Source organism: Tetrao urogallus, assembly GCF_951394365.1.
Source record: "Tetrao urogallus genome assembly, chromosome: 1".
NCBI classification, from domain to species: Eukaryota; Metazoa; Chordata; class Aves; order Galliformes; family Phasianidae; genus Tetrao; species Tetrao urogallus.
The window spans coordinates 90,799,645-90,818,063 of record NC_136813.1 but is presented as its reverse complement, the minus strand read 5'-3'; the positions used below and the strand labels follow the sequence as shown (position 1 = coordinate 90,818,063).

At 41.9% G+C, this 18,419-nt stretch overlaps 1 protein-coding gene across 2 annotated transcripts in view; it reads right to left on the bottom strand.

The window, feature by feature from the left end:
• Positions 1–18,419, bottom strand: part of TIAM1 (TIAM Rac1 associated GEF 1) — a gene marked incomplete at both ends in the record, with an annotated part of 78,955 nt that overhangs the window by 11,704 nt on the left and 48,832 nt on the right. For both annotated transcript variants that reach the window (XM_079548589.1, XM_079548588.1), the window contains 4 exons: positions 1,558–1,683; positions 1,983–2,051; positions 2,482–2,661; positions 10,545–10,648. In XM_079548589.1, coding sequence (XP_079404715.1) covers positions 1,558–1,683; positions 1,983–2,051; positions 2,482–2,661; positions 10,545–10,648 — 479 coding nt within the window. The remainder of the gene's footprint in view (positions 1–1,557; positions 1,684–1,982; positions 2,052–2,481; positions 2,662–10,544; positions 10,649–18,419) is intronic.

Here is an 18,419-nt window from a genome sequence, read left to right as displayed (position 1 = left end):
ATTAAGGAACTGCAAGCAGGACTGGTATCCCTCTGCACAAAAAAAAAGCAAGGTCCCTACTCTGCTGAAAATTAGTTTGTGTTATGGTTCAAATATAATACAGATGTTTATGTCACAGTCAAGCCTTTGCTCCACCACCCACCAAGGAACAACAGCATGGTGGAAGGAGACGAGACAACATAGGCAGTTTGCCTACAGTCAGCAGAAGGAAGCAAACTGCAGAACTGAAACCAAGTCCAGCCATCCCATTTTGCAACTGCTTTCAGAGCACGCCCATAGGACAAAACTGAAAAATAAATTTGATGCACATTTTATGTAGAAAGGTAGAAATAATCTCATTCAGAACAGAATTCTCTCCATGAGAAAGACTCTTCGAGAAAGACTCTTCCTAATTTCTCTCCTCTACCTAAAAAGAGTCAAACTTTTTTTTTTTAGTGGGAAAGCCTGTGCATTTGCATTCTCCATTAAAGGCACATTTTCTACAAAGCCAAAGTTAGGATAGCAGCATTTATGATTGATGCTGATTTTTAATGAATACCTGACAGCAAGAAGCACAGAAACACACACAAAGACAACTGTTTTCAGCAGTTTTTCCACGTCTGTAAGTTGGTCAAAGTGCTATCCCAATGGATTTATTATTATTCATCACAACATTCTGTCCTCTACCAAGGTGAGCTGTCTAAGCATGAAAAAGTTCCCCAAAGACAAAACTGTTTGAGCTGCTTGCCAGAAATCTAATACATCACGTACTACAGAAGACACAAAACTATTTCTTCATTTTACTTCTTTTTTTTTATTATTTTTTTAATGAAATATATATGTCTCTAGTTTACACTTCTAACTTTCATGCACAAGTGTCGATACTTGGAAGCAGTTGCTGTATAGTTCTGCTATGCTCAAAAAGCCTAACTGCAGAACTCAATTTATATTCTGTACCATAGCCCCAGTGGGCTTCTGAACTGCTATATTAGACTTGTCAGAACAAAAATCTTATGTAATATTCCATTTCTAGTTTTTCTTTACAGCTTGAGACAAGAAATCTGACAGAAGAACAAGAATAGTATCTCTAAACACATGGTGTTACATACTTCTAGTGCTCTGTACAGCTAAATGCAACACGAAGCAAAGTAATAGCAGGATGGTCTTCCAACAACCTCAGTATTAGCAACCAATCTCAAGCATAAGTAGATGCTGGTTTTCACAAAAAGAGTGACAGTAAGTAAAACAAATACAATAAAGAGTGTTAGAGGACAACTTCTAAGATTATAGTTTATCATTTATTATAACATTAAATTGTGAGCCTACTCCGAATGTAGATAGAATCACAGAATCATAGAATGGCCTGGGTTCAAAAGGACCACAATGATCATCAAGTTCCAACCCCCCTGCTGTGTGCAGGATCGCCAACCAGCAGACCAGGCTGCCCAGAGCCACATCCAGCCTGGCCTTGAATGCCTCCAGGGATGGGGCATCCACAGCCTCCTTGGGCAACCTGTTCCAGTGCCTCACCACCCTCTGAGTGAAAAACTTCCTCCAAATAATAGATAATGAGTTTACCTTAAATTGCTCAACTTTTTCAAGCTTTTCCAGGTCTGGAACCAGCCTTACTCCATCTTCAAGAGTTTTCAGGAACTCTACCTGAAATGCTACCATTTCAGTCAGATTCCCGAAGAGAACATCCAGCTAAAAAGAGGAAAAAAAGCAACATGCTGAAAATACCACAGTTAAGGTCACTTCACAACTAAATCAAGTCTTCTAGAACTTCAGCAATTTTCAGTCCAGTCGTATAATCAGAGTGATGTTTAAGATAAAAAACACAAACTATCCATTATTGTACCTTTACACTCTGCTCAATGAGCTATTTTAAAAGAAATGGAATTCAAAATTTCTATCAGAGCTCACTGAAACAAGCAAATTTAGGGGTGTGGAGGGGTGCATGTATGTAAGCTATCTAACTAAAAGATAAGCACTAGTTAACATACCTCATCTGGTGTGAGGAATGTTTCTTTCTGTAGAGGCTTCAGATATCTCTCCATTAGACAGTTTAGGTCCTAAAAATTCAGAAAAAGATTCCCATGTTGGTTCCTTGAACTCTGAATATTTATTGAAGTGGCTAAGATCACAGTTTTCCTCGTGTATGGATTTTTCCTCCCCACACATAAGACGAATCAGATTTCACTGAATCTATGACTGTGTAAGAGCAGACACTTACACAGATTTACTAAGAAAACCTATACAAGATTTCACAGACCACCGTTCCTCTGCATTTCTGTCAAGTGAAGACATTTCAATATTACCGAATATCAATTTTGAATGCCGACTTACTTCAGACAGTTGTTTAAATTACTATTCTAGTGACAGATTGTAGAATCCAATAAGAGACACATGCACAAAATAGGAGTTGAAGTAGAGAAGTGGCTAACAAGGCTTTCCAGAAGGAGAAACATTAGCAGACTGAAACAACATATCAAAATCCCCTACTTTGACATAGGTGCGCTCTGTTTCGAGAAGTTCGCAGATGACCTTTCGCAGTTTATCTGCGTCTGTGAGTTGTCTCATGGTGGCCAGCTGGGGTCCTGTGAATTCCTGAGGATGAGCACTTGAGTCAGAAGGGTTCATTTCATGAAGACTGCGACAGAAAGCAGCGACCTGCTCTGTACTCTTTAAAAACAAGAAAGAGGAAAGGCCAGTGGTAATAACTGAGGCAGGAGTTACAGGAACAAAGGAGTTGAGAACCTCTGCAGTTATGAAGTTGCAGTCACCAAAGTCTAGAAGTACACACATTATTTCATATATATATCTACCCTCTTTCAGTGTCTAAGGGTAAAAGAAAAAGAGTTGCACAATTCAAGTTAGGTGAAGTGTTGTCTGGCAACCTTCCTGGTTTCAAACGAATATGAACTTTAATAGGTTTGTATAGCATTTAGGATTGAAACAAACAAACAAAAGGGCCTGAGAAGTGAGAACTAAAAATTACAGTGCCATCAAAACACCCAAGCCCTTTTCAAGTTCCCTGATCTAGTTTGCAATGGACCTGTAAATGGCTGTGTCAACACAGCCAAAGAGACAACATGGCGATAGAAACCCTTTGAGATGTTTTACAGGGGGGGGAGAGCCATCTGGGTAACCAAAGCCTCAGGCTTCAAAGCTTTCTGGAAAGTAACTTGAGTTTTTGTTCTGGGTCTGAAAACACAACTTGCAGGGTATATTTCCTCCTTATGCATCAGGTTTTTCAGAGCTGCTACATATCACTGGTTTCTTTAATGTTTAATTATGTCTCTATATAAAGAGAATTATCCTCCCTTCACCTCCTCTCCTTAGATCACCTGCCTGCATCTTTCATTTCACTACAAAGTTTGGAGCAGGTACAGTCTCCGGTGTCAATGACGACAGTCCCAGGCTTCTAGGATTGCCAGCACAGCAGCACGCCCTATCTCCTTCCATCCCCGAGACCCGGTGAGAGCTCGGGAGGGAAAGGAGCTTCTTTACTTGATCACACCTCTCTAACCTTCTGTGTTTAATCCTGCCACGGTATCTTAAACCAGATTTAGAGACTTCCCAGCATTACCTCTATATCCCTCCAGTCCACGCTGAAACAACTTACGCCAAATTATCCTGTTCAAACAGAAAGCATGCAGGGAAAGGGGAGAGAAGAAGAAAGAGGGAAAAAAAAAGCACAACACCGCCTCACAGTTCGGAGACAGAGCCCTGCTCACTGGGAGATCACTCCCACCAGCCAGTACCAACAGCAGCATCAGGAGCCTGAGCTACCTGAACCACCCCACACCTTCGTGGTGATTCAGTGCAAAAAATTCTCTGCATTTGTTAAGCTGCATCACTTGCTCACACATCACTGTTTTCCTATCCATTCACTTGCTAGACTAGAAGGCCATGAAGCTCAAGAGGAATATTAACCATTTTAGTGGCAAGAAAGGGATATCCTTCCATAGAATAATAGATTAGAATCATTAAGGTTGGAAAAGACCTCAAAGATCCCTCAGTCCAACCACCAGCCCACCCCTCCCCACGCCCACTGCCCACGTCCCTCAGTGCCACATCCACACGGCTCCTGAACACCTCCAGGGACGGTGACTGCACCACCTCCCTGGGCAGCCTGTGCCATTGCAGCACTGCTCTTGCTGAGGAGAAATTGTTCCTAACACCCAATCATCAAACACCTGCTTTCCCGGAAGGTGTCTTAAGGCTGTAAATGCTCACCTAAATGTCCCTCTGCAAGGCATCTCAGTACAGATACTTGTTACACAAAGGATAATTTTCATCAGGACAAAACTGTAAGCAATTAACTAATGGTAGCCAACTGTCCATACAAAAATGCTTCTTGGACATGGGTGCTCACAGGGAAAATATTCATCTTTAGTATGAGATTTAAGCTCAGATCAGGCAGAAAGAAAAAGCATGGTTAGAAGAACTAGTGAGTCAAATCTAAGTTAGCTTCTGGTAACAGAACATGTCAGTGAGTGTCAGGTTTGTTAGTCAATGTAATTCCATTTATTTCTCTCTATGCTTGCCAGACCCATAAGTACAAAGCAAACCCAAACCTTTAGGTTAAGTTTGCAATACATTTCAATACATATGATCTTGATCTCAACAGCTTCAAATCTAAAAAGTGCAGTCAGTTAAAGCCTAGATTCAGTGGCAGTGCAAAGAAACAACTGCCCAGTTACCTGCTTTGCTGCAAAGAGACAAAGGACTGATAGTTAACAGTGGTGAATGAAAGCCTGCAGAGACCCAAAATAGGCTGGGTTTTCCTCAGAAATTCTTGAAAAAATAATTTGAGGAAGTCACACCCAGTGGCATTTTATTTTAAGAGTCAAGTGTGCAACTAAAAATAGTTACAGTATACAGAATACGGTATAAAATCAAACTCCCAAGTGTTTTCAGCAGTTTGTGTGTGACAGCCTGCAGACAGTTCACTGTGCTGTGCATTCACTTGCATTAAGCCACAGGGAAAGATGGGTCACCCAGAAAAAGAGAGTGCAAATCCACTTAAGACTATGAAACACCAGCAGAACACTAACAAGCGGCTGAGAACTGGATAACTGTCATACAGGCACAGGTGCTGATCTAGTGGGAGCACTTACACCTATGGGCCAAAAAGGAAGTCCAGAGACTTGTAGAAGCCTTGTCTCCATGCGTGCATGCTCTGTACAATGCTCACTGACTTCACCCAGAGCCTGCTCCAGCCAGCAGCAGCTCTCACTTCTGCCTTGCCACTTTCATGCCTTGCATTTTTTGCTCATTTCCCCACAAGTACCATTCGTCTTGTACTCTCCAGGCAGACAGAAAGTCTCAAGCATGTTTATCTTCACAAACCTGCTCCCTTGCTTGTTCACTGAACAAACTGTTCCATTCCAGAACACAATCATTTCTACCTCATGCTTAAAAATCAACTGCTAGACAGAAAGCAGGTGCATGTTGGACCTAGAGATGTTCAGAACACAGCTGTTTGCTTATAACTCTCAACCAGTATAAACAGAAGCACCTCCGTTCCCATTTTCCTAGAGAAAATTGAAAGAACAGAGTAGGCCTGGAACAGAAACAGATCCCTTTGTCTACCTACACCAGCTCTGTTTGCCAGCTGCTACTGAACAGTGATTTCTCCAGAATTAGTGCAATTACTTTAGGCACAGCCCTGCCAGCAGTCCCATCCAGCAGCCTTGACATGAACTGGACTTCTTGCACAACAGGGCTGCAAGGCAAGGTTTGTTTTGCCATTGCATTAACCCCTTCTCTGCGGGGGACTCAGCAGAGGAACTAAGCTCACATCCTTCTGATTGAGGAAGGGGAAGTCCTTTACTCACTGTGCACGTTAACAGTGCCCACAGATGGGAGGTTTGGCTGCCTGCCCTACAGTTGTGGAAGTGGACTGCGATCTCCTCTTGTGCTCACCTTATAGAAAGACACGGGTGCAAAGGCATCAAACAGAATGCCTTGTCAAACTGCATGCAACACCTCTGCTTTGCACCACACAGCAAACTTGAAGCAATACTGATTTCCCAAACAAAACTCAGGCAAACTGCACTCTCTCATGCACTGGCGGAACCGTTAATGACACTGCACAATAACAAAACGCCTCTGCAGGGTATATGCATAACAGCTCAGCCTTAAATCTATAACCTTACAATTAAAACAGCACGAAAATTTGTTTAGCTGCTAATTCCTTAGACTAGAAGTCGATTTGCTCACCAAATACAGCATACGGTACAGAGAGTCGCCGGATCCCACAGCGCTTTCGTTCTTGAGTTTACGGTTAACTCTCCGCAGAGCCGACATGGCCAGGAAGGCAGTGCTAGCAGCACTGTCACTCCGTGCTTCCAGCCTCAGCTGTGAAAAAAATCCCGGCTCTCCACATATTCAGCTGATCTGAAATGCTCTCCCACTCCAGAGAGATATCCTCACTTGAGACATGCAGAAGATGGCCACACTTTAACAAGAAGGGGCAGTGACCGTATTTATCCAGGCAGAGCCTTTCCTCGTGTGTTGTTTGCCGTGGGCCTCATTCACTCACCACATCAGCTGGAATTAAAGGCTGCCCAGGAGTTGCAGCTGAAGATGTAATGCTGCTTTTCACGGAAACATGTAGAGGATAATTTCAGCAGAAAGGCTGAAATGCAGCAAAGGGGAGGTGAAGGCAGCCCTGGAATATAAATGTCTCTTGCCTGTGGCGGAGCATGAGCCAATTGGCTACGAACTGCACTGCCTAAGAATATTAAACATCTGAAGGGACAGAGGCAGAGAATTAAAGGAACTTTAAAAAGCCAGTTATGCTGCTGGCAAACCTACCCCTCAAATCCCCACTTTAATCCTTTCACATCTATTGCAGCACACTGAAGATTTTGAGACTTAATAATTCTGGTCTTCAACAATGCCTCTCAGAGAAGATGACCTATTTTCCTTCAAAAAAATATCTCTAAGTAATATGAACATGTACACATATACAGACATTACAGCACACTCCCCAAAGCACAAGTGCTGCAGGGTAATTAGCTCCAGTTTCAAGATGCAGATGCCTTAAATTAAAAACAAGGAGAAACGGATGTCCTGCAATATTATAACTGATTGCCAGTTTGTTTGGTTTTGTTTTTCAAACATCCTCATCATTTTCAGAGGACCACTATAGGAAAAAAATACACACAAAGACTCATCTTGTGATGTACCACAACACGTGTCCTAGCTTTTGGTGACCTGCAGCATTAAGTGCTTAACACATATACCCACTTTTCAGGGCACCTCCTTAAAACCTTCATTTATTCTACAATATTTAAAAGGTCAAAATAGGTCACCACAGAGGCAAGTAACTGTTTAAGACTTAATTACTCTGCTCTGAAAGTATTCTGCCAACTGATAGAGAAGAATCACCTAATTTCCACACAAAGCCTGAAAGTTCAGTTCACACAGTGGATGAAAACAAGTCCAAAGAGGTGGCAGAAAACATGCTTTCCTCTCCCTGCTACTCCTTCCCTGCTATCTCCTCCCCAGCATTGGCTCTCACACAAAATTGAGAGAGGGAAAGCAAGCAGCATATCCTGGGGAAGAAGCAACTAGGAGTACAATTCAGGTCACTGTTGGTTGCACCCCTTAAAGGGATGCTCGCTGGTGTTTACAAAGATTAAAGCCCAAGAGGGCAGGTTGATAAAGAGAAGGCATTGTGAAATTGGATAGGGAGCAAGCTCAGAGAACAATGGCTATCCCATACCACTGCACTGCAAATGCCCCAAAATACTACGCACCAATTTCCAAGGCAAGTTATCAGAAACAGCTCTACAGTCATCTTACTTTGGTTTATAATAGCTCATTTGAGGATAACGGAAGAAGTAAATTCCATGTTATTGGGTCTGTAGGATACAGAGGACACAGGATTTTCAGAAAAGGTAGGAATCCTTAAAGCTATGGGTACACTCTCCAAATCCACTGCCACCAACAGCTTGGAGGCTTTTGCAGATTATGAAACAAATACACCTGTATGGAGCAAACACACACCCACATGCACACATGCCAGGCTGGGGGAAGGGAAAGAGACAGCTGGAAGGGAGGAGAAGGAGGAGATAAGCCACGTTCAGGTACCTCCTGTGTCACTCATCTAAGTATCACCTACATGGCAAAGCAAACAGTAAGGCACAAGGGACCCAAGCACAGCTATTTGTAGGATTTCCCCACCACTTACCTTCATAAAGAGCCTACCTAGTATGTGCTACAAGAACACATGAAGGACAGCTGCAGCACTGTGTTCCTCTCCTTTTCCCATGAATTATTAACTCCCATCTAGAAATGGCAAGCTGGGAAATTTCCTTCAAGGAGCCAGCATCTCTCCTCCTCAGCAGCACTCCGCAGGCACCAGCAGACCACCGTGGAGCGCGGATGTTTGCAGGATTAAGCCTTGTCTCAGAATCGTACTATCACAAGGCACAAAGCAACCCAAGCACTATTTTAAGATCTTCAGTTGCTAATGCTGCATCTGTGCTGAAGGATGGGGAACTTAGCATTTAGCCAGGAGGCTCCAGCGTAGCTCAACTGGATTTCCTCTACTGCCAAGGGGTGAATGGATAAGAGCACTCCTGCCCTGCTTTTGCCAAGATGGGTAGTAAATAATTACAAAGTCTCTTTGTCATTCCACTATCTGACGGAGCCTGGAAATCCTGGTGGCAAAGGTGATACAAGGAGTGTGCCCCTCCAGGTGGCAGGAATTCAGCGTTTCACTTCCCACATACAAAAATAACCTGCATAAAACAGCACTGAGGACACCAGCTTAATCTTCTGCTCCGTAATCCTATGAGCATGGGAACGGTCAGCAGTGTACAGACAAGAAAACACCTTTGCTGTTATCCTCACCGTACCAGCCAGGTGCTGATTTTCCATGGAGGAAAACACACTGAAGATTCCTCACAGCCCACACAGATCAGCTTTTCCAAGAACACAGAAAGCAAAAGGATTAGGAAAACCCTCCTGTGGATTCAGCTTTTTTTGGTGGGGTATTAGTTTTTTTATTTCCTCCCACCTACAGCACCAAAAAACATATTTTTGGTTTTTAAAAGAAAACATGCACTGAAGCTAACACTTCATTTACACAAGGATGGATTTACCTCTCATTGGAAGCTTGTTAGAGTCACGAGTTACTCTTCCATTATATGAATATTAAGTATTAGAGCTGCTAGCACACATTTCTCAGTTTAACTAAATCTGCTGAGCCACAGAGCTAATCATGTAATCCCTACGTCTCGCTTCAGGCAATTACAGCTTTGAAGATCCAGAAAGCAAAATGCAAAATGGAGTCCCACAGCCTGGCCCAGCTCAGAAACAGAAAGCTATACAAAACACAGCAAGAACACTTATTCCCTAAGTAGCTATGTGCTATACTCGGCACTCTTCCACAGCTTCAGTGCTAAACAGAAGAGACTCTTCACAGAGCACGTGGAATTCCCACACACTTATAGTTAAAAATAAAGAAGTATCACCAAGCACTTCGCTTGAGAAGAAATTCTTTGTACTTACAAGAAAAAGTTCTGCAGCAAAACCTGGAAGCAAGATGTTAAGAATAACCTCCTTCTTTGCCTGCAAGCTCTACATATATTTCATGCAGAGGAATGTTTTCTGTTATCTGACTTCCACTGTCTGGCTATCAAAGCCAGAACTACAGGCTGGAGTGACATAAGAGAACAGGAAACCAGAGGCCAGGGTCTTTTCCTTTTCCTACAGTAAGCCAGTAGCATAGAACAGGGACCAATTTAGGACTCTCCGTAATACACTGTAGCTAAAACAAGAGCTAAGAGCAATCATCTGCATATAAGTACAGACTGAGCAAGATCTCATACTCACTAGACCAGGAGTTCTGTGGAAAATTAGCAATAAAATCTCACCATCATTTGCTCATGAAATACCTCAAAACAATCAGTGCCTTTAAAATAATCTCACTTGTTTCTGCCTCAAAAACCACTAATCATCACAGATAATGTTGTGTGAAGCTCCCCAGCACCAGCCTAAAGCAAACTACCAACTGCTGTGAAACCCACCCCCTAATATACAGCAATTAGTAATCCATTTGCACAACCTCTTAGCTGTAATTGGAGAGTTATGCTTCAATTTAAGGTAGATGGGCCATAATTAGTTTGCATTTAAAAACTAGCACATGCACTATGCTACTGATTTAAGGAAATACTGTTTAATTTACAATCATCCCGTGCCTTGAAATCAAGAAGGAACAAGAAATCATAATAGTCCACCTGATCTTCTGGTTTAGCTCTGGTGAAGAAGATGATAAACTAGCTCTTTTAAAAGCACATGGGAATACTGTCACAAGATAGTAATGATTCACCCCCAGAAAAAGGGTACAAGTCTTGTTCAAGAGACAGTGAAGTACTATACTGAAAGCAGTAATCTGTTACATTCAGTATCATCTGGAAAGACCTTAAAAGATTAACATTTTCCCAGGAAAGATGTTCTCATCGTGTACAGCTGAGAAGTCAGCACATCAGCTGTGAGCATGCTGTGCTTTCACTCTTAGACATGTGAAAATGAAAACTTCTCACCTTGCTCATCTTATCGGCTTCATCAGATGACTCCAAGTCCTGCACTTCTGCCTCCTCTGGTGCTGTCTCAACAGAGCTGTCCGGGTCGCCACAAAGCGAGTGCCCTGATGGAATTGAGATGAGTGTCAAAAGCCAACCATAATGTCCAAAAATTTAACAAGGTGCAACAGATACAGAGCTCCCATAGATGGCCAGGCCTCATCTGAGCTTCAAGTCAGCATACAGAGACTTCCCAGAAGCTGAGTCCAGATGCTAATTCCTTTCAACCTTCCTTCCTCAAAGCCCATAGGGAAGAGTTTTTTCAGTGGTGGGGTTTTCACTCCTGGGGTGGACTGTGAAGGTTGTTTTCTGGGTACATCTCCCTGCCTGCATCCTGCCATTCAAAGACAGTGAACATTCCACCAGGGATTATACTCTTTATTCCATTATGCTTACTCTTCAGATAATGCAGAAAAACCTAATCAAAATTCAATGGATGTAACAACAAAGAAAATCCATTCCAAATCAAGACTGAACAGTCACATTAGCACCTTTCTTGGGGAAAACACTGTTGTTAGCATGTAGCATTTAAACATATGGGGGAAAAACTGATGCTTTTCTATTACAGAACAGATTTTTGTGCAAACTAATGCTTTTTTGGTTTGCCAGCCCTACAAACAGAGACAGCCCTGAATCCACTGGTCCCGCAGACACCCTCTTATTCAATCCCAGGTTGAAACACAGGCTTTTGACATGGATTAAAAGTAATTTAGCACATCAGATGTAGCATCATTTCTATGTTAGTTCCATGCCGACTCTCATGTTCCTTGCTATTTTCAATTAGACATTTCAATTTAGGTAAGTCACATAAATTTGTCTATAAGGAGCGTTTGGCTAGATAGTAACGCTGTAAGGAAAAAGGCCACAGTGATGATAACACACATCTGTCACACTGATACGCTGCCATTAAATATAGTGTGATTTGGACTAAAAGGCCAGAATAGTGTGGATGGCCTTCTCATTCAGCTAACACTGCTGCTGCTGAGAAGATTAAAAAAATGCAAGTGATTAACCATGTCTAGTATATTTGTTTATATTTGTACTGGTCTGAAATATGTCTCACAGCACAGAAACAACAGTATCCAAGAAACATGTTTCCTTATGGAATAAGAAAAAAAGCCTGCAGCCCTTTTGCCACAGTGAAAAAGCCATTGCTCTTCTTTCACAAAGTTTTTACGTTTGCACATAATGCTAGCTCAAGAATGCATCCTAGATAAGCCTCTCTGCATCAAGACTGAGTTCTTCAGCATTCAACTTTCAGCTTCTATTCTTCCAAAGTTCCAACCACCATTAAAAAAAACCAAGTGCATATTTGTACAAGATTTCCACTTTAATGGGTCAGGAAATAACTTGGAAAATCTGTATATAAATTCGGAAAATATCTGTATACTGAGATGGATCTAAACTGGACATCAAATAAAATGTGAAAAAAAAAATTGTTCATAGCTGAGCTTTCCAAAGATATGCCTTATCTTTCAAAAAGATGTGCTTGTAGGAGATGTTTAGCAAAGTAAAATCTACTTGGGGAAGTGTTCTGTCTGTAAGAAGCTACGTTTTCTGAGAACTTGTTCACAATTTCAGGAACTTAGACTATCAACTTTTTGGTGTCTCTATTAATGTGTAAAAAAATCTTACAAACTTTACATTATCCATTAAAAAATAAGAGTAAAATGTGCTACATATCATAATTCAGTTTGAGCAGCCTGTGTTCACTGCTATTTATTTTCCATTATTGCATGAAATATATCCTACAGCTGTTTCTTACCCCACACCAAGGCAAATAATGTTTGCTTGGGGGTTTAGAGTTTGGCTTTCAAGCTATCAGTTTTTCTTTTCCTGTGTATTAGAACAACACTTAATCTGTTTCCTGCAATGTAAACAGTCTTTCACTTCTATCTTAATGAGCAGTCACACAGGATATTTCTAATGTCTTAAGCTGCCACAGCCAGTGTCAACTTTAGTAGAAATCTGCTGGTTGTTAAACATGGGCAATCAGTTCAATACTGCTGCAGATTCCTGGAACAGCCTTCTAATTAATACCTTCCACTTACTGTCCTAATTCTGTTAGGTTCATTACATCATTCTATTTTTGCTTTGTAAACCTTTATTTAGTTCTGCAAAGAGCTCAGAGGACAATGTGATCACTTCCTCTTGTAACACCTGAACGCTGCCCAACAACAACTGTTTGTTAGGGACAAAAACATGTGGACTTCACTTGACAGTAATGAATTAGAAAGAGAAATCCAAGAAGCAGCTGGAAAAGGGGTCAAGTCCACGTGCCACAAGCACAGATGGAGGTCACAAGAGCACCCAGGTTGCCTTGGCAGTGTAATATCCGTGACATTATGACTCATGCCTGTTAAATAACTTCTACTTATGACTTAAATTAACAAAATAAAAGGAAGTCTTATATCACCAGAGCAGAGGTGCTGGGACTTAAATGCTTGAAGAATCACGTAAGGCTTAAGTACAACAGCCTATGGCTGTTGTTTCCCATTTGCAGGGCTGCTGTCATCTGAGATTTTAATGAGAATTCTTTAATATCTGTTACTGCTATTAAAACCTAGTTCTAGAGCCAGACAATTAATGATTTTTTTTAAATGCAATGGAAATAAATATTCCCAGCCAAACTTTGACAGCAGTGGTGCAAAGCTTAGAAGTGTCATCCTTCTGACTTTCTGAGTCATAGAAAGCGGCACAGAAATTAAAAAAAAAAAACAACCTCCATGTTCATAATTTTCATATCTTGATGTTCTATTTCTGCTGGCAATACTGAATTTAGTCCCCCAGCTGCCCTCCCCTGACGCAGCTCCATGCCGTTCCCTCGGGCCCTGTCCCTGTGAGGAGCTGCAGCCGCCATCAGGCCTCCCCTCAGCTCCTCTGCTCTGGGCTGGAGACTCCAAAGGTCCTCAGCTGTTCCCTGCAGTGAACACAAGTGACACTGCACATCCTATGCCTAAAGCACCGCGAAGGCAATTAGAAACAGCAGACACCCAGGAAGGCAGATCTGGCTCTAGCTCAGGTCCGAACCAGGTCCCTATTTCAAAATGCACCACAAAGGGAACTCACTGCAGTGTTCAGGTTGGGATAAAACTGAGGTGCTGGGATGCACAAAGCACAAGGTACTGCTTTGAGCAAAGGGGAACTTGGAACTCAAAAAGGAAGTCACTTAATGAGCAAGGGTAAGGCTTCATAAGCAATTCTTCCAGCTTTGCCATGCCCTATTTGTTCTTCCCCTCGCACCCAAGTTATGCAGACACGGTTGTCAGACACTGAGATGAATGGAAATAACAAATTTTTCATTTAGGAGGGCTGCTCCAAAAGTACTGCCTCCTAGTCTATCATGTTGGCCCACAACATCAAAGGCGGATGATGGTGGTGATATGGCAGTAGAGGGTGAACCTTTCGGTCAATATCCCATTACATGTTGTTGCTGTGTGACAGATGGCAGCAGAGGGGCAGTCTGACACAATGGCATCCGACATGGAAGTGCATACGAAGCAGAAGTGCGGAACTGAATTCCTCCATGTGGAAAAAACGGCACCCATGACAAACACGGCTCATGTTTGACTTTTGCCTTGAAAGGAATATGACTAACACAGTTCAACAGCAACTTCCTTGAAAGAAACAGAGGATTCTCCAGAAGAGAATTTGTAATTACATGGAAGAACTCTAAAACAAACTCTCAAACAAACTGCTAGGGATCTATCTCTCAAATCTGGGTTTTAATTGAGATAAAACGTCACTCACAGACCCACAATTCAACAGGTAAATATGGGTATTTTCTTATTTAAAATAATCATGTTTAGCTTTGAGGTACTGAAACATAAAAGAAGGAAACATTTTCTACATCAGGATGGTCTGTCCAGGGAAGTTACATAGAGTTGATAACCTCCCCAAAGATCTGTAAAACTGCACTGCAGTTATCTCAGTCATAGTGACCAAAGAACTCACAGGAGCAACCAGAAAAACCTGCCTTTTCTGAAGAGCTGCAGAGCGAGCCCCACAAATCTCCCTGCCTTTTGCCAGAACTCTATTGCTTTCCATTCCATTTCAACTAGATTGCTCAAGCATCAAAAAAATCTATGCTGAATGTTATTCAGTTCAATCATTCTTCTTAGAGAAAATTCAGATTCAACGAAATCTTCCCTGCTTCAGTTGCTTTCTACCCTCCTCAGTTCAGCTGCCTGCTGAAACACTTGCACCACGCTTTAGTTGCCTGCTTCGAATAAACAGGAACATTCACAGAAATGAGACATATGCTCAGAGATGCCAGAGACGTTGCAATTATAAAATACACCCAGTCTATGGTTCAAAGAGCCAGCAGAGGGAGTGACAACACAGCAAGAATATTAAAATTACAAATCTGTTGGTGATGAAGGAGGTTTGCTTACTGCAGCTAACATGGGAAGACTTCAAAATACAAAAACTAACATGCTAATAGCCACAACACTTCTTTTAACAGCGGCTCAGGTAGACTTCCGAAGAGCCAGGAAGGAACAAGTCCTCTAAACACAGTTCTGACTGGGACAACTTCCACAGACTTTTGCTTCTAACGTTTGAAAAAGCTGATCTTCTGACAACTGTTCTGCACGCCTCTGCTTGATCATATGCAAGTACTTCACTCACTGCTGAAGTAAATGCCTGTGAAATTGTTAAATTCTGAATGCTAGCAGTGGTTGTTGAACATTTTACAAAAAATACAGAAGATACAAAATAAATTGCTTTCTCAAGAAAATAACTCATAAGAAATTAAGGCTACTGTTCGTCTCAGCTTGTTCTGAAATCAAAACTACTTAGCCTAAGTGGAACTGTGGCAATACAAAGATATAATGAAAAACAATAGTAATTCTGACAGCATAATGCAAGTTTGTTTCATTTTTATGCCATTTGCTTCTGAGAATTAACTTTAGCCTCAAGTTCTCCTGCCTACTAAATGACACAATAATAGACTACTTAAAAATGCCTATCTAGAAGACTGATATACTCATTCAAAACAGGGACATATTTATCTTTGTTTTTTCAATCAGTTACATCCTGCACAATGATTTAGTTCTCAGTCACCCCTGCAGTGTCATCTCTCACGCTAGAGCTCTCCAATGTTACAGAATCATGAAATCATACAACAACTAGGGTTGGAAAAGGCCTCCCTCCTGCTTTTTAAGTTCCCTTCAAGTACTGAGAGGTCACAGTGAGGTCTCCCCGGAGCCTTCTCTTCTCCACACTGGACAAGCTCAGCTCCCTAAACCATTCTTCACAAGAGAGGTGCTCCAGCCCTCTGATCGTCTTCGTGTCCTCCTCTACAAACATAGTAATACAGGAGCATACAAAGCCTAAAGCTCAGGAAGTCCACTCCACTTTAAAAAAACATAGTTAATGGTGGGGAGAACACAAATATAGATAACACATCCCACTCCCTTCCCAAATTTGAAAGCCCCTCTAATAACAAAATATCTCCTTTATGCTTCACTGATTTGGAGGAGACGTGACACTGCATTTCCAGCTTCCAAACTCTCAATGTCTGGATTGAGTAGAGACAAACCACTTCTTATGAGAATGGGAGACAGCTCTCACCAATCACTGTAGGTAATAAGGAAAACATGTTGTGGGGCTCCAGGCAGAATCAGAGCTACTGCTCCTTCACTGGACCTATGCATGTTGCATTAGGAGAAAAGATTGACAGCCAGAAAAAATATTAATAGATGAATGGAAGAAAACCTGTGGCTCTGCAAGCCTGACACAATGTGAATTCCTCGGGGAAAGTATACATCATACTCAAGATGATATTTTTGCAGCAATTAGAGGTGTAAAACCCAAGGTCGTTCAAAAAATAGCCCATTAAGACAACACAATGAAGTAACAGCTGCCAAAATGTTGATTTGCAGGCTCCAGTCTCAACCCCTGTACATACAAAGCCATTTTAGGTAATAAAGCATCCATAAGTCACATTGCATTTAAAAAACACACTGGCAGGCACTTCATCAAGGTCAAGGTTGAAACACATACAGGTTTTGCTCCTGGAAGGCACTACCAAAGTTTCCTTAAAAAAAGAATAAAATTGTAACACAATCTTTTCTATTGAAAACATACAATATGTCATGCCTCAAACAAAAGCTCTGCCCTTTGCTGACTTCACAGGATATGAAGAATTGCAACAGAGAAGACAACAATGACAGGACATCAGCAATATCGGCCAACTGACTGTGAGTTTGTGTGAAATGGATGGGGTCTACAGGTGATTTATACCTGCTAGCATGCTGGCCCAGTAATGCTTCGCTCCCCTGCTGAAATGGAGGTTGTACTAGTTCAGGACTGAAGGAAAAATCTGCGTGCTATAAATAAGCCTTAGAATAATGGAGCTGATTTGCCTAGCCAGCCAAACTGCCAGCAATCAGCAAGGATACAAACAGGCCAGTGGGTATTTCACACTCGAATGCTTTCTGCAAGAAGCTGCAGAGCAGAGACCTAAAATTTAAGGTGCAGCTACAATCCCCCAAATCAAAGCATCTATCTCTTTTTTAAAATTTCAGATGAATCCAGTTTTAGTTTAAAAAAAAAGGTTAGAAAAAAAAAACTAAAAAAGCACTGAGACAGAAGAACAAAGGCTTCAGTAAAACACGGTGTTCTATTAAAACCTAAGTAGGGAGAAATTGATGGAGAAGATCAAAACACCTGCCTCCAAATCACAAAGCTGGATGCAGATCATTGCTTTCATTCCCACCCCAGGGTAAGTCATTCCAAATTAAAGCATTGGTGTTGTTTAGCTTTAAACACTGTCTTAATGTCGCTCTTCAGAGGCATATTTCATATGGCAATTAGAGCACTTTCAGAAGCTGCCTTAAACACCTGCACATCTGCTGATGAACTATTTTGCTGCTTCTTTTGGTTAAACAATCATTTCTCCCACTCTGAGGATGAATGAAGGCGACTGCCACCTTAACATACGCTGCATTTTGAAGGTAAGCAAATGTCAGGAGAGCTCTAGCTTCTTTGGTGCCTGTCACGTGAAAAAAAACCCAAAGGAACTGGCTGCAGCACACCAAAAGTAATCATCAAATCATAGAACATCCCGAGTTGGAAGGGATCCATAAGGATCATTGAGTCCAACTCCAGGCTCCACAAAGCACCAACCCAAAAATCAGACCATATGTCTGAGAGCACTGTCCATATGTATGCTCCTTGAACACCACCAGCTCAGTGCCATGACCACTGCCCTACGAAACCTGTTCCAGTGCCCGATGGCTGTACCAAGAGACACCCAAATGGAGAAGGAAGCCCTGAAGCTGTGCCTCAGCCTTGCAGAGATATTGAAGACAAAAGCATTTGGTGTACCAAGGAGTTTAAACACTCACTGCAGGACACGGGAAAGAAGAAGACCTTCCACACCACCAAGATAAAGACAAAAGCCTGACTCGGGAAAAATTTAGAAAAGAGCACAGGGAATACTCAAACTGAGTGCAGCACAAAGGAAGCGGTATCTACAAAGCAGCAGAGGCAGGTGGTCTGGTTTTGCTGAAACATGTTCATCAGCCATGTCCTATGTCTTATTTCCATATGGTGCCCACAGCTTTATTACTGGGCAATATGAAAATGCCAGTTGGCAAATCACATACTGTCTGACTCTCAGCAAGAAAAAGGACCCCTCTGTGACCTAAATATTCAAAGAAATGACGCAGTGCACTGAGAGTGGCAGGGAAGCTGCTTAACGAGATCAGCTACTGACACAGTGTGTTACTAAGTGTTACTCCTCTGGTTTAGAAATCACCATGTTGCATAAATAAGACCCAGCTTCCAGTTCTTTGCACTCACGGCAGAACTCCAAGAGGTAAGTGCAGT